The sequence below is a fragment of the Xenopus laevis genome, chromosome 1L (assembly GCF_017654675.1).
Source record: "Xenopus laevis strain J_2021 chromosome 1L, Xenopus_laevis_v10.1, whole genome shotgun sequence".
NCBI lineage: Eukaryota > Metazoa > Chordata > Amphibia > Anura > Pipidae > Xenopus > Xenopus laevis.
The window spans coordinates 159,242,218-159,267,120 of NC_054371.1; the positions used below are offsets into that span (position 1 = coordinate 159,242,218).

Below are 24,903 nucleotides of genomic sequence, written 5' to 3' on the forward strand. Positions count from 1 at the left end.
AAACATCCATTTTATTGGAACAACCAAAGAATTGGGTTCATGAACCCTGGACCCACTGTGCACATACATGTGTAAAGCTCATAGATGCAAAGATCCGATCATACGAATCATTGTACGATCGGACTTTCCCATCTCCCGACCTGTCACTAACCATTCAGATCAAAGTCTTACCATTCCGACTAAATAAAGTAGTAAAGAACAGATCAGCCGATGTTCTGCCCCTGACAGCAATCGTACGATAGACAAAGCTAGTGACAGTCTCCCACTGAAAATCGTACGATTGGCAATACACGCAGAGATATTACCCGCAGCCGACAGAAATTTTCTAACCTGTCCGATTGACCAAACGACCGATCTCCGCGAAAAATGGTGGGACTCTCCACACACGGTCCAAAAATCATACATATCCACGATTCGTATGATCGTATGATTGCGTCTATGGCCAGCTTATAGAGCAGTTGACATTCCTAAGCATTCAGTCTGAGTTTTTCTGCCCATTTGTCCTGACCAGGTCTAACTCAATAAGAGAAATTGCCTGTAGACTTATTTTGTGTGATTTTACAGTGGAATTCTAGATCTGTGGTGTCACATGCGGAGATCACATGCAGTATTTGTATGCCTCTCTCTCTCTGTAATGTACTGAAGGCTTTGCTTAGTGAATGTATCCAGGCTGCTCTAAAACATTCCCAGAAGGCTCCTGTCAGATGCAGGTCATTAACTTTCTTTCATTGAAATTTTGTTTACACGGCGGCCATAAATAGTATCTGCATTGCTGCTCCCTGGCAATTCACATGCACCCCCACCGTCTGTCCTTAAGAGGACCCCACTCTTTGTCATTTAAATAGTGTCAGGATCGCTCCACATAGAACAGAATACCTTTTCCTCCGTTAAGAAACGTTGCCTATTTTTGGAGTGTCTTGCCTGGCACGGTATGAAGAATTGTTTTAATTATATTTTCATAGAATTTCAATTCTCTTTCAGTATGATATTTCAGCTTCCTATAAGTGTGTAATGGTTTACTGCCATTCAAGGGCTCTATTGTAGAAATCAACTTTATCATTTCAAATTCCTTTTGACATTTTAAGGTGTTTTCAGAAGTTTTTAAATGGACACTAATGCAAGTGCCATTATCATAAAAGTGCAGGCATACGTCATAAAGGATGATTTCGGTCTCTGTGTAGCCCAATATGAATATGATTCAGTAGACCTGTACCTCTGCTTGTACCCTGCACTTATAACTACCACTCAATGGAACACAAACCTTCATTTGTTCATAGCAGTATATCCGACAGAAAATATTATTGGTTTCATTCCCTAGTGATCTTTTACTGTGTACTGCTGGATGAACTTTTGTAGTGTCGGCTGCCAGAGTAGGGATGTGTTTTACAACATTCTGACCAGCCAGTACTTGGTTTTAAGAGAGAATCTCAAATATGTGGTCATGGTTTTTGTCAAAATTAGCTGATTCTTAATTCCTTATTCTCAGGTATGGTTTCAGATGTGTTATATAAAGTGTCATGGCACTGGGAGCATTTTGTGTAAAGGTGGCCATAGACTTATCGCCAAATGAGCGGTTTTCTCCTCAATTTGCCCAAACTGAAGTGGGCGATATCGGGCTGATCAGATCATAATGGATCTGATACCGTGGACGGACTGCGAGACCGCATATATGCGGTAAGCCCGTCGGATGGCCCCACACGGGCCAATAAGATGCTGACTCAGCAGCTTTTATCTGCCCTTATATAGGGGCCTTTAGTAATTTTTCTCTGAGAATAGTCATGGAGGCAAAATACTAGGAATTACAAAGCAATATTGCTGCAATATTTGTACAGTAATACGAGAACATGCGAAGTGTGTCCAGGTCTACTAACCCATAACAACTAATTTTTTCATCCAGACAGTTGAGAAAATTCTGCCTGCTGGTTGGCAGAACCTTCATTACATTTTACCAACATTGTTCATACTCAAAACTTTCCATGCGCTAAAACATAAGTGTAATATTGTGTTTTCATATTCATATATCATTTATTTATATATCAAGCCTGGTGCAATAGTGTTTTGCAGGCATTCAGTCTAATGCATTTGTGTGGTAATAGTGATATTTCTACATTACATTCACCACTCCTGTGGTTAGTGGACATCATCCTCGTGTTGCAGGCCCCAGTTTCAGAGAAAAGGTTAAACTGCAGTCTCTGGTGAGCTATCTCCTAGATAAGCAGATGGCTCCTGTCTGCTGTCTCCGTATTAAAGCCAATCCATTGCATTGATTTACTTTTCATTGCTTTGTGCAAGCCTAAATTAGGGAGGGTAGAAGGCTACTGGAAAGGGGTGTGTGGGCATACAGCCGCCTCCCCAAATGCTGCTGAGTATCATCCAGAGATTGTCAGCCACATGGTCTGGAGAATGTTTAAGCCTTCAGTGATAAGTGTTGGATCTGCAAATGTTTTAGTGTACTACAGGCTTTATGAAAAAGTGCTGTAATCACGAGGCCAGCAGATTAAGGGATAGGGCATGTTCTTTCATATGACATTTTATTTAAGGGTGGCTGGACATTTTCATCTCTATAAAGGCAGTTGCTTTATTATCACTTTTCACTGTATTTCAGGTTCTTTTAAGTTTTACATTATAAGCTACATCCAGTCTGTGCAGATCTGATAAAAAGTGCCAGGCTGAGCAAACGGGTGTTTGGCTATTTACTGCACACCATTCCAAGGTTGGATCATTTCAATCGATATGGGGGGGGGGGGGGGATTTTTGTCAGAGGTAACACTTGTTCAGAAAACATCATTCTAAAGGGATAAACTATTAAAATAGGGAATGGGGAGGGGTTGTAACAGGTCACATCACATTGTACAGCCTTTTGAACTGAGGGCCCTGTAAGGTCACTCTACACAAATGCCAGTGCAGCTGCCCTGTTTCTACTCTCTGTGAGTGTGATTTGTTAATGTACATGCCTTTTGAGGCCCAGTCACCAAATGAACAGCACCACACACTTGCTCTTGGTGAGAACCACAATAGACACCACAATAGACTGCCGATTGTCATTTCAGGATTGATGGCTCTCACTACAGTGGTGGTCTGCTGATACGCCTGTGTAGATTTCCTAAATATAGGGCCAGAATTGTAAAAGAGATGTCCATTGTCAATTCAGATAGGGGGGCAAACAAAGACATCCAAAACCCTTCAGCTGAAGGCTAGTTCATCTCATTTCTGTTGTATGTGCTGAAAGTATTATTACAGAATATACGTCGGTTGTATTGTCTTCTCCCCCAAGGGGACTGCGCTATTGATGAAAGCCTTAGATAAATAAAATTTCACCCTAGGCACAAAAGCATCTCTTCCTAAATAGGGAACTAAAGGTGGCCACAGACGCACTGATAATATCGTACAAAACAAATTTTCATACGGTATTCTGTGCGTGTATGGTGGGAGACGAGCCGACCGATCTCTGCACAAACCCTGGTTATTGGTCGTCTCGTCGTTCGGGCTGGCCAGAAAATTTTGATCAGGCGTCTTTGAAGGCACCCAAACATTGCCCACTGTTAGTGCTGAATAGTCCGATACAGGTAGAATTCTATTGTTTCTACCTGTGTATCTGATGATTCAGCTCTACACATTATTGTATTGAAACTAACAATCTTTCCTGGAAAGATCGTAATTGTAACGTCTATGGCCACCTTAAGTCTTAAGATCTTTAATTTAAAAAAGCTATAGCAGATACAGTCATGGCTAAAGCAGCTTGTAACAGCTGTGAGATATTCAAGACTGGGGAGGATTTGTATGTTCTGCATCATCACGCACATTGGCCGATATCAAGCAGCAACAACTCTGTAAACAGCTCCTTATGTTACATCAAAGGTAAAATAACACCTTGAAGTAAGTGTTTTTGTAAAGAGGACATGTGATGAAACGGACTGCACAATTCTTGCCCATTGAGAATAATTTCCAGCTTTCTGCTTTGAAATCTGCACAAGCATAATGTGTGTGTTCCAGCCCCTTGATATACCTGGGTAGCCCTAGGCAACATTTACTCTCCAGCTCCAGCCTCGTTCTGCTTGCAGCAGTATTAGCTCTGATCAGATCTTGGTGTCTATCCGGATTGTGGCTCAGACGAAAGGACAGGAAATTGAGATGAAACTTGTTTGGGGGGGGGGAATGGATTTTCCTGTTTAAACCTTTTGCATGTAAGTTTTCTTGACAACTGTAATGGAAGCTTGTATTGTAGCAGAAGATCATGTGAGTTCCAGGCAGTTGCATGTGTGTTTGCTCATTCTTTTATAATGTTTAAAGAATTCTGATTTTGTGCAATGGGAATGTCCCCTACTGTCTAGACACGGGGGGGGGGTTAGGGACGCATCATTTTTGCACTCCCTTGTTCTCCTACTGACTACTGTGACACCCCTGGCTGCAAATACAGGTATGGGAACGGCTATCCAGAAACCATTATCCAGAAAGCTCTGAATTACAGAAAGGTTGTCTCCCATAGACTCCATTTTATCCCAATTATACCAATTTTTTACAAAAGATTTAGTCTTTCTCTAATAATAAAACAGTACCTAAGATATAATCCTCATTAGAAGCAGAACTAGCCTATTGGGTTTATTTAACATTTAAATGATTTTCTGGATAACAGGTCCTATACCTGTATTTCAATTTGTTGTATATATTCCTCCACAGCTGGATGAATCACTTTTATTTTCATATGTACTACTAGGCCATACATAATGTGTAAGGTATAATAAGTACTAGCCACACAGAATCACAGTTTATTTGGCAGGGACTCACTGTACCATGATAACTCTTTATTAACTAGTGGTACCAAAGAAGATAAAAATGAAAGCAACAAATGGGCCATCCTTTCCAGACCAGTTCATTGATACTGTATTTCCATAGTTTGGCATCTCATGTTGCTTCCCAACCTGTAGGAGAAGTTCCTTGCGTGCAGTTCTGGGTCAGCTTATAGCCTCATACATTGCAGAATCAGTCAGTATGTTGGTCAGATTTTTGCTAAAAGAGTTCTACTATATTTATATATTAGGGAAAATTTCTCATAAAAAGCTCCATTTATAATAATGCTTATACAGCATACAAAATTAGACCAAGTTCCATGACCTGGGTAAAAGCACATGATCTGCGGCCTTGTATCTTTATATGGAAACAACAAGCTATTTATTAACTTGTCAGCCATCCATTGGGTGGAAGAAGAACACAGTGGTAGTTAATGCAGCTCGGACATTAGCTGTTTGTGTGTGTGCATAGCCTACGTGGGCTGATCTGTGCCTATTTATGGCCTTATGGTGAGCTGCACAGTTACATCATCCTTGGAAGAACAAAGTTTGTGTGGGTCACTGTAAAGTGAAGGGTAAAAGATGACAACATTAATGGACTGCTTATCATTCATTTCTAGAATACTTTATTGTTTTACATAAATCCTGACAATAGTTACAGAATGCCTGTATTTTATTTCTTTTGCATATTTTTGTTCCATTTACAATTAGGGTATATTGTGTCTTTCTTTGAGTGGTTTTAATTGATGAGAATGATAAGCACTCCGTAGAAAAGAATTGTGCCCAGTGAACATAATACTTATTTCAAATAGGCACATGTTTTGTTTTTTTTCCCTTGCAAATTTGCAATCCTGTAACTACTGTCTTTAAAATCATGAATTCTTTAAAATCCTTCAGATGCAATTGGATAATTTTTTCCAGTTTGCAAATGACCAAAGCTGAGTATTTTGACCTGGTACCTCTCAACCGGCCTTGCTGGGACTGGTAATCCAGTGTGACCATATCAGACAAGCATGGCTTGCTTTTAAAGTGACAGCATACTGTTCTGCATGATTCATCTGTCCATTTTGTTACCTGCTTGAGAAGGGTGTTTGTTATTCTGGCAGGAAGAAAGACCAGAGCTGCCAAATGTTATATGTATTTTTTCATCTCAGTTATTTAAAAGAAATCTGTCATCACATGCCTACACTTTTCTTTTTCATATTTCCCTTTGCTCTTTTTTCTGTTTTTGCAATGCTTGTATTTTATTTGAGTTTGGAAATGTACAGCGCAGGTTGGCCACAACTTGGGTGCCAATTCACACAGATCCCTGGCGACCTCCCCAAATTAGCAGATCTTAGTGTGTATGGCCAGACTTTGTTGCATCTCCAAGTAAAAGCTTTATAACGATGACTGTTAAAGTGCCCACAACTAAAAAAAACACTGTAGACATCTGGCCCTAGTAACATATATTTGACGGGAGGATCAGCCAGATTTTAGTACAATATTGCTACACTCTTGGGTGGGCAGATTGTTGTGATATAAGGGTGTGACCCATAGACTAATCCTAAAGTCACACATGCACAGATGTTTATATAACTCATTTAGAATGGTTAGAACCATATGAAACATTTGAGCTTGTTTGGCCAACTTAAATAATGTCACTTATTCTTTGCCTTATACATGGAAAATATGTGCTTCTTGCAACATGTCTATTACAGTTGATTACATTGAATGTTTTGGATCCAGGCAAAAAAGTTTCGGCTAATAATTAACATAAACCTTCATTTGCCACCAAAAAGTACTAGAAATTACACAGACCCAAACCATACCCTATATAGAGCACAAGTTAAATATCCATTCTTGGAACCGCATTTCTTGGGACCACAGCATAGACTATAAAGCATCTGAATTGGCAACTTCAATTATTTTAACCCAACTACAGAGCCATAATCAACACCATTTAAAACCAATGCTTCTTCTAGAGCTGACTGGGATTCTGGGAGTTGTAGTACAGTCTTGGACACTGGGTGGTTATTCCTACTCTACTCATGTTTGAAACTTTAGCAATGCAAATATTAAACTTCCACAATCTGTCCTTCCAACCTTGGCACATCGCCTCCTACATTCTCTGCGGGCAGCTGAGACATTATGATTATATTTCACATAAGTAAGTCTTATTGAATAAATAATACCCTTATGTATTTTTAATTGAGGCTGGGCAAGTGGATTGAGTCGAAGGAATTAAAAGGTTATGATGTAGCTTAAGGTGAACCGAGCACTTTGGTTAAGTGAAGGACAGTATGTTCTATAAATGGTTTAAGTTGTGGCAATGAGGAAAGACACCGCTGTTTTTTTTCTTCTCAAGGATTGTTCTCTTTACAGGCACCATTTGGCATTTTATTTTTTATATTTCGAGGTCAAGGCCACAAATATAAATGGTGTTATACCTAATGTAAATATTTTTACAACCATTGGGTATGTTTTGGAGGTCAGATCATTTATATTCATTCTCAAAAATGTTATTGCAAGCTAACAATCCATGGAATGGATGGTACAATGTGAATCTAACTGTGTGCCTGGTCAGGCAGCAGCTTTTCACGGGGTCTGATCCTATGTTCTGTGGTTTGTCATCCAGCTTCTAAAAGACTGGATATCTGTGGTCTGACCCTCCATGTGTGGCCATAATGCCTACAGATCAGGTTGCTCACAAACAAATGAAATCATAGGATCTTGCAATGTATACCAACGTTGTTGACAGCTCTGTTACTTGAAGCAGTAGACTGAGACATGTGTAGGGTATCAGACATGCTCAACACACAGCCATCAGGCATTTGTTGAAATACAGCTGCAGGCCTTCAAAGAGGTGGTACTAGGAGTTGTAGGGCCACTACTTTGGAATACCATTTTTGTTGGATGTGAAAGAAAGACTTCAAGGATTTTACCAAAGAAATGAGTACTGTATTTATAGAACAACCCATGTGAACAAGGGCCTGCACCATGTTCATGTAATTATAACCACTGAGCCATAACTATAAAGCAAAATGTTGGCAAGATAAAAGGAAGATTATACCTTTGAACCAGCATATAACTTTTATGATTCTTCTTTTAAAAGCCCATAAATTGAATGGGTGCGTTAAGTTCACACTTTATCAGGTGTTTAATTGTATGTTTGCACAGTATACAAAATTGGGGGGTTGTGGAAGCACTCCTAAGGCTAAATCAAAGTATATTTAAGTATAATGGAAGTGCTACTTACAATGCACTTCCCTGGGCCCCTGTCTCATAAGTAATTCAATATAAATGCAAGTGCATGTGTTTACAAAAACAGGGGTTTTTTAGTTACAAAGTTATGATCATAAAGTTGAAAAGCCACCATACCACGTCAAGGTAAACCCCATATGGCGGTCCCTAACTTGTTCAGGTCATAATATAAAAAGACAATTCTCTGCATAATAGCATTACCTGTATTCAGTGTTTGTGGAACATTGGTTTCACTCTGGAGCCTAGATCCTCCCCCGCCAGTTAAGGCTTTTAAGAGAGAGAGATTGCCCAAACCAACGCCCATATTTAAAAGCATAGGACCACCATTAGTATATAGGGGTGGGTATGGGGTGCTATTAAAAACCACATGAAGCTAAGCCACAGCTTCAGGCTAATACAATGTACAAAATTGGGGGGTATGTTTGCACAGTTACAAAATTTATATTGAATTGACATTAACAAGGGAATGAATGATGTTATTGCATATTAGAAAGTCACTATAGAGCAGCGTCCTACATCACAGCCTGAAGGTATTGCAATCTTATCTTTCCATATGGCCTTACTGCAAGATTAAGTTACTAGCCAACAGTATATCCATTGTGTAATAGTCTTGTAGGTTTAAGCATCGCAAATGAAGAACAGTGGTTCATGGAAAGGTCATACCTATGGCTATAGTGATGTAAGGTTTTGTCTCCTTTTGACTTCATTGGTTCCACCATATTGAATTTATTCAGCTTACCCTTGAAATTTTATGACTGCTAGTTGGGTTTACATATTAAATAAATACAAAAAAGTACCCATAGTTCCAGCCACAGCCTGTGTTCTTTCTGTCAGTGCCTCCAGCTTTTCTCAACATCATCAATGTGATTGTAATGATCAAAACACTCTACCCACCACTTACCCTTGACATCAGTGGGAAGAACTTGCATGGCATTAATTGTACAAAAATGTGAACTGGTTTGGGAATTGATCTTGTTAAAGCAAACTGTGAATCCTATCAGCAAACAGTTACTCTGGAGTAAGAGAAATAGAACAGACATAGTACGGTTTTCCCTCAGGAAAAAATGTATTAAGGTATAAAAAAAATCTCCAAGGCCTCACATCAATTTAAATTATAGTTAATTGGAATCATTGGGTTTGCGGCACATGCAAGCAGTTATTGGGCAAATTCAAGTAGTCACATGATTTCCATTATCTCTAATTGAAATTTGGTTCAGTTCCTGGTGTTTTGTTAGCATGCATTTTTACAATTCCCATATGTACCACTGGCCTAAATGGTTTTATACCCTATTTCTTGCTAGTGCTTACAATATTTTTCCCAGTGTTCAAAGGTTATTTGGCAACACTTGGAAATCCTTAAACCATTTTAATGACACTTTGGATATTTAGGACTCTTGTTTCCTGAAAGTCTATAAATAAGTACTCTGTTATAATTCTATAATAATTAACATTGAGAAAAAAGGAAAGTATTGGTCCATTAATTCAAGCTCTCCCTCTGTAAACTAATCCAGGGAACACAAACAATCCCCAGCAGGCCATTGCATTTATACAAACAGAAATGTGCATAGTAATAAGAATTTTTTTTTGTGCAAAATAAACATCAGTTTGATTTGTAATGATTGAAACACTCCCCACCACTACCCACCAGGGATCACTTACCTGACATCAGTGGGAAGCACCATGAGTGTCCCTACACACCATTAGTAGCTCAAAAAAACAAACTCTAGTTTGGACATTCATAACTCTTGGTTATCTCCTAAAATTCACCATAGAAATATCACCCTGAAAATTGTAAAGCAGTAGTAGTTCTAAAGTAGTGATAAATTAACACACTTCTTCTGTCGTTGGACATCCCTGTTCTATATCCCTCAAGGAGAATGCACCTGTCCAAGCAGGGGGGTAGCATTCCATGTAATAGAGCTTTGCTTGGATTGGCATGGACTAAACTTTTATTGGAGGAGCCTTAGTGGGGGAAAAAGAGACGACAGACCCATAAGCTGCTCTAGGTTATGGGTGTCCGAACTTACATTAGATTCAGTATATGGGATTGAAGCAGATCTTTACGCGAAGAGATAATCCCCAGCAGGCCATTGCATTTATACAAACAGAAATGTGCATAGTAATAAGACTTTTTTTTTGTGCAAAATAAACATCAGTTTGATTTGTAATGATCGAAACACTCCCCACCACTACCCACCAGGGATCACTTACCTGACATCAGTGCACACCCAAGCCCTTCTCTTAAGATTTACACCGGGTACACGGACCATAGGAAGTCGGCATTTCCCCAATACGCACTGGAACAAAAAGACAGGGCAAGAGTGCCGTTACCTGTCTTTTTGTTCCATTGAAGCAGATCTTTATCAGGGCTTCTTTCTTTTTACTTTTTTACTTTAGTTATGTCTGCATAATGGGGAGCATGCTTAGCTTGATGTAAATGGGACTGTTAATCCTATCAATAATATTTGACTGCTTTATTTGTCCTTTTGTGAGGGCCCCTATGGTCTATGTTGTTGTAAACAAGGGAAAGTTGTGCTCACCACTAATTTTTAAAACCATATTGCAGGGGTGCAATGAGGCTGTGACCACAAAATACAAATAGACAAATACAAGAGTCCTCTGCACTCAACCCATAATCAATATATTTAAGACATTTTGTGCACACAGCTACTAAAAAATGCCTTACCCTTTAAACAAAACAGGGATTGTTTGTCCATATATTGCAATATATTTAAGATGGCCAACTACGTCAGTCATCCCATATCTGGCCAGTCCTACACTCAAATTGCATCTGATTCATTAAGAATTCTATTGCTTCATTATACATTGTACATAGGGGCAATATATGGACAAAAAAATCCCTGTTTTGTTTAAAGGGTAAGGCATTTTCCCTTGTTAGTTATAGTTTGTACAGGAGCAGTGGCCAGCTCCATGTTGTAGCTCCCATCCTTCCCAGCTATAGTCAGGCGATCCCACTGGTGGCTAATAAAAGGGCAACCAAGTTTGGGAGTTTTACTTTGAAAGCAGCAAGTAAGTTGCAGGTAAAACGTAGTCCCTTTGTAAAATGTATAATGAAGCAATAGAATTCTTAATGAATCAGATGCAAGTTGAGTGTAGGAAATGGGCACAACAGGGAAGACTTTGACGTAGTTGGCCAGCTTAAATATATTGCAATATATGGACAAACAATCCCTTTGTTTAAAGGGTAAGGCATTTTTTAGTAACTGTATGCACAAAATGTCTCAGTGTCTTAAATATATTGATAATGGGTTGAGAGCAGAGGACCTCTTGCATTCGTCTATGTTGTTGTAGCCTTTGCCAAACCTACCTAAAAGGGAAAGTAACTTGTTATTACCCACAGTGCTCTAGAAAACTGTCCCTTTTTAGATTCTGTCCCACCTTTGGAACCAGTGTACACTATCACATTCTAACTTGCACTAACCTTCCTACTGGAAGAGCTCTTCCAGTGGAACTCTGTCAGGACAAGTATTTAGATTGATAGGCCGTGAGCTATGCAGTGTCCTAGTGCTTAGCATTAAATTAGTCATCAGCACAGGGATTAATTTAGGATCAGTAGGGACCCATTTAGTACAATCTGTTGCAGCTTTAGGGATAAGAATGCAGCTATATAAAATCTCACTTGGAGTTTTTAAGTTTATATAATATTTATTTATTTACAGTCCAAACTTGTTCTAGACTTTGTACAGCCACAAAATCTTTTTGCACAGATGGAGGATTGTCACTTACATTCATGAATGACTATTCATCTTGATGGAATATTTCAAGTTCCTCAGGCAATACAATGTGTATGACCTTGCCTTTCCAGTAAACAAACTAAAAAGCACTCTTGTGACTTTTCATTTAGCAAGTCACCTTATGCAGTTGTCGTCCTACAGCTCCCAGCAGCTGGCTGTCTTGAGGATGATGGGAGTTCAGAAGCAGCCATTGGAGAAGAGGTTGAAGATCATTTCTGGAGACCTATGGGCCAGATGTAGCCCTCCATCGAATTTTAATACCCCACCATAACAATTCCCCCTGCCCAAAGGTTTAGCAGAATTCTGTATATTTATTCATAAAAATAATAATGGATTACTGCCCCTGGAATGCTAAAAGTTGTGAAGCACTGCTCTGGTAATGACCTGTTCTCCATCATATAGAACACCCAGTCCTCCTCATCTATGCTTCTGCATCTTTATCCCACATACATTTCATATACAGTATGTTCCCTATGCGTTATGCCCCCTCTACAATTGCCATAGAGTTCCACCCCCTCAGCTCTTTCATATTCTCCCCCTGCATTACTAAATCTTTGCCATCTTTTACTTTCTTCCTACCTTCATATCACTATATGCATTTCATTATGCATTTTTAGTTTTTACTTACCCTTGGTTTCCTCTTCATTACCCGACCTGTTTCACCGTCCCTATGTTTTCTTCCCTGCCCCTTGTGTTCTTTCCTATCCTCCCCCTACACTACCCCATCAACTGCAGATTTAGTTATGCATAGACAACTGTAGCAGAAAATCTAATTTGATGATTAGCAGAACTGCCAGGATCACTTCATGTCAAGATATGCTATCTCTCTGCTTTCTCACTGATTAATCCCTCTCACAAAACAGCTGCAATGAACCTGCCCCTAAGGGCTGATTGGAACCATCAAACTATCTATCTCAGTGGTGCCCCAGCTACTGAGCACTTGCAGCACAGGCAAAATGAAGGCATATCTATATAGAGCCATGATAACTTAATGCAGCGCTTACTCTGCTCTTTAGGGTCATGGCATAACCCACTTTTACCGGATTCCCTGACATTTCACAGGCTGCATTTCTTTTGTATGACTCAGGCAGAAGGATATTAAGCATTAATGTTCTTTTATTTGGAGCTCAGTAAATGTATTATATTTGGTTGAAAAACAGCATAACCAAAATACTATACAAAGATATGTTAATTGATTTTCATTTTGATCTATACATCCTCTTTTTTTTTGGGAGGGGGGGGACTTGCCTCTGGCAGCCCAGGAGTTAATCCCATCTGGAGAAAAAGTGTACTAAATGTACTCTAATAAACACTGTGCTGCCCTCATTCACAGTGTTCAGGACTTCAGGGAATGTGATCAGGAGGCAGAGGAGTTAACGGCATCTTACTGTCAGTGCATAAAGGTTTGTTTGGAGAAGTAGAAGCAAATTCATTTCCCGCTGAATGGTGGAAGAGCAGCAGCCTCGGGGCAGCCGTCCATTGGCAAATATGTTTTTAAAGATGGCTTTTGATTATAGTACGTGGGGGCACAGGAGGGATATGTGAAAACATGTGGATGGCTCTTTGTACATAGTATATGGAGCATGCATACAACAAAATGTTTTATAAATGCTTGTGTACTCGTTACAGCATCACCATAGTAAAAAGACCAGCGTTATTATTGTCTTTTATTGATATAATTCCATATGTGTGTTTTTGGGGTGTGGGAGGAAATCCAAGTACCTGGAGGAAACCCACTAAAAAATTCCTTGCAGATAGATAAGATAGATATGTTAGCATTTGCACAGACCTAATTGCCTAGCATTTGGGATAGACAATATTATTGCAGGTGTCCCAAGCAAAACTGCTGGCTAATGGTTCCATACAGATGAGATAATTGGCTGAACCAGATTTTTAAGAAGATCCAACTGAATGAAATTCAGTGGTGTGCTTTGATTGGCTTGTTTGATGATGTCCATGTTACCATTCAGTGGCCATCAATGGTTCTTGGTTTGCGACTATATAAGATAATTAGTCCTCATTGCAGGCAAAACAATCCTGTTGGGTTTAATTAACATTCTAAATGTCTTTTTTAGTAGACTTGAGGTACGGCATTCCAAATTACTGACAGATCCATTATCTGGAAAACCCCAGGTTCCGAGTATTCTGGATAACGGGTCCTATACCTGTATAGGCATACACTATTGAGTCGTTTCATTTCTATTAGAATAAAACACTGCATGTAACCACTGTTTCAGTCCTGTCGCTGTGTTTGTCATATCTTTTTTGCTGGGTCATAAGTAAGAAATTCCATTCAGACTTTGATGTTGTCTGTGATGTTCCTGGAGCAACTGCTTGAAATGAGGCACATTATGGCATAGTTTATATGCTGCGGAGGCCACATATATAATCACTTCTCGTGTTTGTGTTTGTACTTGGTTGTACCCTTTTTTTAATAATTTGTTTTCTTGATAAGTGCCTGTACCCCACTATAAAATAAACCAGCATACACAGACTTAATAAAACAAAATGTAAAGCACTCAGATTCAAAATGCTAAGAGGGTTCATCTTGCAGGTAATGGCAGTCTAGGGAGCTGGGCTTGTAATACAGATGGGTGTAAGAGTTGCGATGCCTCCAGCTACTCTGCAGGTAAGTCAAGGAATAGCTGATGAATTGCTTTTGTGTTGCAGTGTGTTCCAATTACACTCATTCATATCACTGAGGGTGAAAAGTTCACACAGTACCTTCTGCCGCGTTTAGACCACACAAGCTGGCGCTTTGTAGACAAATTAAGAACATATTTGTGTATATTTATTCTTCAAGCAAAAACTTTAAATTCTGCACAATTTTAAAAGCAAAGCAAGTGTTAGAGGGTGACATGCCATTTACTTGTGTACACCCTGAGACATATCACAGACCAAATTTCAGAGTACGCTGCGATTGGCCTATATGTGCCAGCCATGTTTTATGTCATTTGAAGGCTTGTCGTTTGAAACATTCAAATGGCAGTCACGTTAAATGCGGGAAAAGCCGTTAAACATGCAAGTGGGCAACCATCGCTTCTGAAAAGGGAAACGGGGAAAAAAAAAAGCGAAAGAAATGAGCAACTCTTTTCTTTAGAAAATGTACTGCTGATTCCTCCATTTCCTTTAAGAGAGCGAGCGGGAGGACAGATGGAATTTAGACAGGCGTTTAGAGTAATTACTCTGTAACGAGGATTTTGTTGTGAAATTAGTATCTTAAGGAGGTGGCGCAGATATCTTTCCAAGGATGAATACCTCATTAAGAATCTGAATAAAGGGGGGGGAAAAAGTGGCAGTTTACAATTGAAGTTCAGCAGACACCTGCCTGGGTTTAAATAACAGCTTTGTCCTGCACCATTTAAAACTCGTATCTGTTTCGTTGAACTGCTTTGTTTAAACCATACAGATAGTCTGTGTTTTGCATACTGCGGGAAGTCTGGAATTGTGTACAATTTGTGCTTTTGTCCCAACTCCTTGCTCACCTCAAACCTGCAGAGGCTGGTGGTAAAAAGGTGCCCTCAAATAACATTTGCTCTTATTTTTCTTGCTGTTGTTAAATACTAGAGAATGTAAAACATATAATCTAGTTTTAAATAGCCTTGGAGCCTCGCAGGGTTCGTGAAGCTTACATCGTGTCCTCTCCAGGCAGTTTTCATGGCCACCCGGCCCACTCCAGCCCCTAATTACAGATTTTTTTTCTTACAGAACACTGTTGCAGATCTGCACAGTCCTATGTACTTTTTTTCTGTAAAAACTATTATTTTTGTAGGAGAAGCATCATTCCCCCATAAACCAGCTCAATTTGTTACCGTTCATGCATTTTTTTTTCGACCGAGAACACTGCTTACATGTAGGCTATCTGTAGTACACAGTTCTGGGGTAGAAACCAGAAAATGGAGGCATTTGTCAAGCAGTGGGGGCTTGTCAGGATATTCCTTTTGTGTCCCACTGGGGCAATATGAAGGATCCTGCATCCACATTGCTAATTTATCAAGCACGTCATTCTGGAATTTGTTGTAGTTTTGCAAGAGTTGATGTGCACTCTTTACCAAGCCGTGGGACACAAATACCTGTACACATGAAATAGGAATATCCTATAAAATGTAACCTTAGAAATGGTGCTTAGTGATAAAAACATTAAAACGTGTGTGTTCTAACATAATGTACCCCCTATTGTAAAATATGTGGATATCTGATACCACCTATGGTATAGGGCTAACAGTGAAGGGAGTTTTAGTTCAGCAGCAGCTGCAGAGTGGCTTAATCTCTAGTCATTTGTGTGTTATGAAGCATTTTGTGCAGTGGTTTGACTTTCACCCAAGGACACCGACAAGCGTCTATGTCATTAGGAGACTCTTCAGCAACCTCTTCTGACTCCAGGCTAATTACAGTGCAAATATCTTAAGAACCATGAGATAAAATTAGTAGTGTGCACCTAGGCCAGAATCAAAGACACACTAATGCAGTTTCTTGTCTCCATCCTCCGGGTGGCTGCCAGCAATTGCCCTCCTCCCCAGCTCCGTTTAAACGTAGCTTTAAAAAAAAAAAAAGCAGTGTTGTTTGGATTGTACTCAGAGACTGGATCTACCAATTGAATATGTTTCTCTGATATGATACATTCTTGTGGTTTATATTGATGTTTTTAAAGGGTTAATATACTGTCGTCATTAGAGCAGTTTCAGTTATATATAATTATATGTTATATAAATATGCTTCTCAGTTTTTCACTTTTTATAGAAAATGTTGAAATTAAATCAAGCATATTTTTATATAACACTGCTCCTGAAGCCTTATTTATTAGTATTTGTGTTTTTCTTTGAGTGGGAGTTGTCATTTGGTTCCTTGTCAGAAGAGTCAATTAAATCTCATCCATGGATCACAGGGACACAAGTGTTCCAGTGCAGTGGTACTGAGCTTTAGAAGTTTTAGGTGGCACCAGAATAATGGACCGCAAATTCACCTCTTTATTGTGCAGGGATGGTAAGTGTCTGAAAATATACAATGGGGATAATAAGCCTCTGGGAAGTGACTATGCGGTGGGGTACAGTAGGGAGTGATGGTGCTTTTAATAGTGGTATCCTATGCTCTAGGCAGCAAGTTGAATATAGGAAAGTGCAAAGTCTTTTTGTGATGGTTGACTGTCCCTCCATTAGCCAAATAAAATCTTCATACCATTGGAATATGCCCCTACACCCTTCAAAATACATCTTTGCTCTGTAAAACAATATTTTAGAGGCTTCTTGTTTTTTACCCATGGTAAATGCAACACTTTAGGCCACAATATTGCTTGCATGAAATAGTTAAGCATTTATGGGAATTTGCCCATACTGGATCTGTGTGAAAGTTGATGGCCATGAGCCCTTTTCCACTGCGAGAAACACAATATTGAAGCAATGTTTATCTGCAGTCACCACAGTAAGGATCAACAGCGGTCGACAGAATGCTTTGTCAGCCCTATTTCAACTCCGGCATCTATGCTGCTATCCCATCTGGAGGAGAGAGAAAGATGTAGGTGTAGAAGATTCAGGGAGATGTAGTTCTGCAGGACTTGAGGCTGCTGCCTACGCCAATAGCTATATAGGCTGCAAGTACTCGATCAGAACATAATTTCAAATGGCTCTTTAAAGTGTTTGATCAATAAGCAGTTTGCCATTGAATGTGCCTTCCTGGCACGCTGGAGACATCTCCATGGCACAGTGCATTCTTTGTGGCCGGCTATCCACGTCGCATTTTATTAAGTTTGCACAGAGCTAATTGTTTTATGTGGGTGTGAAATGCTGGAGAACAAAGATGAATGAAATGTCATTCTTGCCAACTGAATGGCTGGGAACATCCCTATTTGCAATTTTGTCTTGGGAGTGTTAGGGCCCTCCATCACATTTTGTCCTTGCACAAACGAGAGAGCACACACCCCTATTATTTCATTATTAACACATGGTTATATTTTATTGTTTTACTTTGGTACATATTCTCCATATTCATTATCCCTGTAGGTCTCCCCATTATAGAATCTATTAAAAAAAATACATAATTCTGACTAATTAGAATCTATGGTTCTGGGTTTTTCTTTAATCTGTGCTGCTTTCACGTGACACCACAAGATCAAAGAGAATCAACAATAAAAGGGTTCATTTTTACCTTTTGCCATGAACATTTAAAAATGTTCTGCTTAGTGCATTTTGTTTCATTGGTTACCCCAAAGTAAACATGTATTTAGACTCTTTTTACAGCAAAATGTGGGCATTAGGCAGGACACAGGTATGCCATGCTTTGCCATATGACTCATATATGACAAAATCACTTGCATGGTATTAACCAGACTGTTTTACTTTATTGCATTAGTTTAAAGTTCATTACACAAGGTTTAGAGGCTTTGACAAGCTTGTTGCCATAAACACTGTCTGCATGCACAATTTACTTGTATACTATCCTTATTTCTTCTTGTCTTGCAGTGTGTCTACCTGCCCAGCTGACCACAAGACCATTTAACCATGTTGGCCTGCCTTCAGAGAACCCAGAATCCACCAGTGAAGCACGTCATATGTGCAAATAAGAGTATAGAGCCTCGAAAGTGTAAGTCAGCTGTGTGAATCCTTCCAGTAGATTAATAAATCACTAAAATATAAAAAAAAAACTGTTTTGGTTATTTAGTCTTAATTGTAAAGTGATGGTAACAAATGCAGTTTCCCTATAATCCATCAGGGCTACAATGTTTAGAGGGAAAATACCCAACTTTTAAGTAACATTTATAATTATATAATATATATATATGAACCCAGAGATTACTGCCTTCTTTATATTGAGGAATCGGTTAATTTCAACTACTAAATGCCACTAACTGATTCCCTTGGCTAGCATTCACTTAAAGGGATGAGTCGTCTTTACATTATGTTATAGGATAGCCCATTCAAAGCAACTTTTCAGTTGGTCTACATTATTTTTTATTTTTTTTTTACTGTTTTTGAATTTTGCCTACGTCCTCTAACTCTTTCAGCTTTCAAATGGGGGATCACTGACCCTATCTAAAAAAAACAAAAAAAAAACCAAATGCTTTGTAAGGCTGCTTTTTAGTCCTCATCTTTATATTTAGGCCTCTGCTATTCATATTCCAGTCTCTTATTCAAATCAATGCATGGTTACTATGGTAATTTGGACCCTAGCAACCAGATTGCTGAAATTGCAAACTGGACAGCTGCTGACTAAAAAGTTAAATAGCTCAAAAATCACAAATAATAAAAGGTGAAAAACCAATTGCAAATCTCTCTCAACATCATACTAAAAGTTAACTCAATGGAACAACCCATTTAAATGGGAAATGCTTGAAACCTCCAGTAGAGGTGCTTTTAGCTTGAAAATGTTCACAAAGCATTTTTGTGCTGAAAGCCGCTTGTATTGGAGATTTGTGGCGATTTCCATGCTAATGAACGGGAGCTACAGAAAGCAGTTTTATGGTACTTTTCAGCTGTCTGAACTGCAGCAGGCTGAGAAGTGCCATATGTGCTCTTATCCTAAGGTGTGATTATCCCTTTGTTTCCAAACTAGCTGGGGCTATTTCCCCTTTTGCAGATTTACATAAGCAAAGCCTGTCAGGGCAATTCTTTTATTTACATAACAAAATAGCACTCCGCACATACATCTGAATATACGCCCATGCAAACTAGGGCTTTGTGATAAATGATCGCCTACAAAGCTGTAGGCTTATTCTAATCGCCGGCCTAGAGCTGTGAGCTCCCGATGAAAGGTTACGCCCTGTTCCAAAGTGCTACTCGGCTGCCACTAATTACTAATAGAATTACCCATACTGAGATATTAAACAAGACTTCCATGATGATAAATGTGCGTAAGTATACACACATACAACACAAGCAATGCAGAAGAACGGCACTCACAGGACTTGCTGAACTAATCTTTCAAAGGTTTATTTTGCTTAACGTTTCGGTCTCTGTGATAAGTAGGTATTGCATGTTTCATGCTGTCAAGGAGATTTTGGAATTGTAAGGGCAATTAAAGGGCCATAGGTCTGGCCATTCCATATAATCGTGTCCAGTAAAGTCTCTTTCGCAATGGGCCCTGCTTCCACCACATAAAGTCCCGGAGTGTGTGCTTGTGAGCACAATCATGTATTTATTTACTGCCTGTTATCACACACACACACAAATATAATGTCTAATGGTGTGCACTTGTTTTTTTTTCATAGTATAATTTAAAAAAATGCATTTTTTTTTTCATTTCATTCAGTCTAGTATTGCTGGAGCCTCCCAAGCAGAAAAGGTTAAACTGCTTTGACGTGGCTGCCTGTCAGTAGTATTGAGACACAGAGCTGAAACACAGCCTTCCGTTTCCAGTGGCACCAGCTCACGCAGATATGACAGGGCCTGATAAGGGCCTTTCAGACATTTTCAATGGGGCTCTATTCTAATACTGCTCTTTTGTCTATATTCTTGCAGATTTTATTCTTTATCAGACTTCCCCCCCCTCTTCTTTCTGTGACTGTAGTTGCTTTAAATGAGATTGTGGGGTGAACTCTTATTGTATCATCTCTGCAGTGTATGTAGATGTTACTCCATTGTGCTGATTGGTATTTAAAGTCTATAGGTTTGATTTACTAAAGTTCAGTATTTCAACAATCTAGAAATGTTAACTTTACCCTTCCTAAAAAAAAAGAAAATATGGACTGACTCACTCAGGAATCATAGGTATATTTTATCAGATGTTAACAGTTATTATAAGCATCAGCACTGGGATTTTAAATGGCAAGTACCTGCAATGGATTGTGGGTACCCTTAGTCCAAAGCATAAAAATTAGTTTTATGAAAATGATCGAGATAATATATATATATATATATTTGAAAAGATGAAGCCGCACCCACAGGACTTACAAAGCAATAATCCATTTTATTGGTCTGTGAGTGCGGCTTCATCTTTGCAACTTTAAATTTCCTTTTGGAGGACAGCTCCCAGGCAACTTTAACTACGATTTCGTGAGTGCTGATACCTATACTTTTGACATGTTCTGTTTTTTTTGTTTTGAAAGAAATGTATATTTCTTAGCTAATTAATGGTTGGCTGTTACTAAAAATAACTAAATTCATTTCACTAGAATAATGATCCCTGTATAAACAATTCTTCCCTTCAAACTTTGTGACTGTTTTGGCTTTCAGATATGAAGTAGGCCATTATGCACCAGGATTAACTGGTTCTCTAATCTACCCTGCAGAAGCCAAACATGGAGTAGCTTTGTTTTCCTTGTTTGATTTTTGCAAATTCTTGAGGAAAACCGGGTATAGATCGTCTGGGAAAAGGCCAAAAGTAACTACTAACCCTATTCATTGTCTGAGATTTCAGCAATAACCGCTCCTAGTTTTAGGAGTGGTTGCACATGGGGAGATTTAGTCGCCTGCAATAAATCTTCGCTACTGCGGGTGACTAATCTCCCCAAAATGGCTTCCCGCTGGCAAGAATGCAAATCGCCAGTGGGATGGCATAGACGTTGCTTCAGTTTTCCGGAGTCACCCGAGGTTGCCTCACAAGGAAACTTTGTGCGACTTCAGAAAACCGAAGTGACGTTTTTGCCAGTTTGCCGGCGGTTTGCACTCTTGCCAGCAGGAAGCCATTTCAGGGAGATTAGTGGCACGCAGTAGCGAAGATTTATCACAGGTGACTAAATCTCCCCATATCTAAGGATAGTTGATTTTCTATAGGCCTATGTGTCTGTCATAAAATGAATTAAATGAAATCCATTTTTTGTTTTTTTTACATACTAACAATAGCCAACATCTTGTCTATAGTTCAGCAATAGCTGCAGGGCCACAGGTCAGCTGCCACTAGTCTGTGCCCCCCCCCCCCTTTTGGGAGCTGATCATTTATTTGTCTCATGGCAGTTTGTATACTTGTCCTTTAAAGGTACACCATTAATCTACTATAGTCTTAATATTAACCCCTTCTAGATCAGTGAACATCATCTTGCAGAGCCGTAAAATTCCAAGCAGGGAGAAGCTTTCTGATTTCCCTCTGCTGTGTTCTTTGAAGGAGCTGTATTTAAATTAAATATAAATCATCAAATGCAAATTCACTCGGCAAAATGTATTTCTGTATTGCTTGGTTCAGGACAGAGAAACATGGCTGCTTGCCTTTTGTTGTTGCTGAGATGTATGAATTACCAGCCACTCTGCTGATCCCCAGATTTTTCTTAAGCTCCGAAACTCCCAGACATGCGGAGGGTTGCTGGGAGTCGCACTCTATCAACATCTGGAGGCCACAGGTGCAGATGACTTTGGGCTGCTATTGGAGATGCAGAGTGAAGTGATTTGCACAGTGGCTGGAGGAAAGGTAAAAATAAGATTGCATTGGTATAATAAGCAGTCGCACAGGTTCTGGCTGTTTATCTGCCAGTTTGATCTGCATCAGCGTTAGGCATTACAGAACGAGAAAAAAGAGCAGCATTTCTGTCAGATTGAGAAAAAGGATTCTCGTAGTAAATGGATTGGAAGGGCCTTGCGGCTTGCCGGAGGCACGCTAAAACCCCCCACTGTACTGTCATTTAAGAGACAGATCTGCAAATATTCTCTATATTAATATTGCATTTGTCTCTTAAAGGCACAGGTCTACATTACAGGCGCCATTTGTACAATCTATTCGAATGAAGACCCAACACATTTATTTAAATGCTCCAATTTTAAAAACAAGATTGAATCATTTATCCACTTGACACAAATTCATTCTGTAGATGACAATTATTTTCTAGTTGTATTTTTCCCCCACCCACATTCTTGAATGCAAATATTGCACAGCAGCATGCTCTAGCACCCTAAAATGTTGCTGAATTAAACTTTAATAAATGTGATCTATTGCTGAATTCTTATACTCCTTTGCTGTTATTATTCTGCTGGATATGGACACCATAAACATGAAAACTGTATTCATAATATAGTGGGTAATGTAGCCCTGCTGTAAATTCTAAAGATATTAGAAGTTGTGTGGCCATATAAAAGCAACACCAACTTTATTTGAATGTATTCATTTATTTTTAACACACCACAACTTATAAATAGTATAACAAGTACATGTAGCTGTTTGATTTTTTTTTATTTTGAGGTGACAGGGCTGATGCAGTTGAACATTCTCTGACTTTATTGCAAGATCAGTGCATCTCTGGGTACCACCCGGGGAATTTGTTACAAGCCATCCTACAATTAATTACTATCAATTACTGTCACAGTCTGTGTGTCCGGACATAGGCGTTCGTTTTCAAAGTATCATTCTTGTCACATGAGTAACCCATCTGCGGACCAGGAAGTAAGAAATTAAGGCATCCTTCTCTCTATTCCTTGTTTTTTGGCAGCTTTTTTTCAGTCTGGCAGCTCAGTTATTTGGGTGCAGATTCTGCGCTTTTGCAATTTGCTACATTAGTTGATACATTTCTCAGCAGCATAGCTGGAATATTAGCAACTATTGTATAAATTCTAACAGCTGCCGTTAATAAAATGCCGGGAAATGGGATTCTGCTCAGCTGGGACAAAGAAATGTATCAACTAAATGTATCACTTTAGAACCGTTTAGAAAATCGATGACCCCACTCTCCTAGAGCTGCTTTAGAAAGGTAAAAAATAAAATTACACTTCAATATTAGAAAAACAGTCGAAAACAGAAAGTGATTGGAAAAAGTCTTTATTTCTGGTGAATAGGGATGGGCGAATTTGACCCGTTTTGCTTCGCCAATTAAAGTCTATGGGTGTCCAAAAAATGTTGTCATGCAGCAAAATTTTTTTGACGCACGTCTTTTTTTTTTTTTATCGCACGCCGCCATACAAGTCTATGGGCGTAATTTCCGTGGCGAAACAAGGTGAAAAAGTTCGCCCATTCCTACTGGTGAACTGTCTGAAACCAACTGAACTGAAAAAGGTGTTGGAAGGTGAACCACCCCTTTAAATATGTATTGGATATATGATTCTGGAAAAATAAAACTAAAAGGAAATATTGTGCAGAATGTAGCATAGGCATTAGCAACAAGTTATAACTTTCACCATCCCACAGGCAACAGAAAGGTGTAGTTCAACAGCATCTGAGGACAGAGGATATAAAAGCCCAGTTGCATTTTTCTTACAGGATAAAGTAGGGAGGGAAAAACATTTGTGTCAGATATATGGGGAGCAGAATTCTGTTTGTCAAAGTCTATTCATTTAAACAATAGGTGAATATGGTTGCTCATAGGTTAATAAGAGTAGAAGTAGTCAGCTGAGCTGCTGGCTTAGGCTCTGTGTTACCCTGTAGAGCTATAACACGATATGACAAGCTGTGCTGTTGCACCAGTCAGGGCTAATAACGTGTCTTGCCTCGTCTGTGCTGAGCAGACGTATGCAAAATGATGTGTACACAGCCGACTGCATGGACCTGTTTAACCCGGAAAGGGCTGCTGATCTTTTGTGCCTAAAAGCTAGGGAAATGTTGATTTGCATTTATCCCTGTTCTCTGCATGCCCTCTTTATATTGCTCTTTTTGGTGTGGAACAGGTTTGCTCCTTGTACCAAATTATATTGTATATTACACAGATATTCAGCCGGCAACTCTCCTCTCGTTCCACTTACATTACTCTGCTGTTTTTTGTTTGTTTTTTTAACTGTATGCAGCTGTTTAATCTTTACAATAAATCCTTTCACGGTTTTATCCTTTTAATAACGATTAGACCCATGTGCAACAATAGCAAAGCATGATAAAGATTATTATTCTACCAGCCATTCTATGTCTAGATGAAAGGAGGCTTCAGCACCAGCAAAGACCTAAGGTTATACCAGATCATTTGATAAACTGGGGGCACTTATAATAATGTTGTAGGGTTGCATTTGTTACAAACTGATTTATACTAAATGCAGTCAGTGCAGACCTTTTAGCTGGATTTACTTGGTGTCCCTAGTATTCAGACCATTGCTGTCACTGAGAAAACTTTCGATTTACTTACACGGGGTGCTAAATTGCTCTGGTGCAAATAATCAGCGCAGCCAATCAGATTTTGCTTTTGTGTTCTTTTAGGATTCTGATCAAAGATCATTGCTAATTGGTTGCATTCTCATGGGTGGTTGGCACCAGTGCTTGTCTAACAGAAACCATGGGTCAAAGTA

At 39.2% G+C, this 24,903-nt stretch overlaps 1 protein-coding gene across 2 annotated transcripts in view; it reads left to right on the forward strand.

Moving 5' to 3' along the window:
• Positions 1–24,903, forward strand: part of fam222a.L (family with sequence similarity 222 member A L homeolog) — a 50,795-nt gene that overhangs the window by 11,275 nt on the left and 14,617 nt on the right. The window contains exon 2 of one of the 2 annotated variants that reach the window (XM_018260975.2): positions 18,241–18,361. The exons of the other annotated variant lie outside the window; for it this stretch is intronic. Coding sequence (XP_018116464.1) covers positions 18,280–18,361 — 82 coding nt within the window. The 5' untranslated portion in view covers positions 18,241–18,279. The remainder of the gene's footprint in view (positions 1–18,240; positions 18,362–24,903) is intronic. 2 annotated transcript variants of the gene reach the window in all.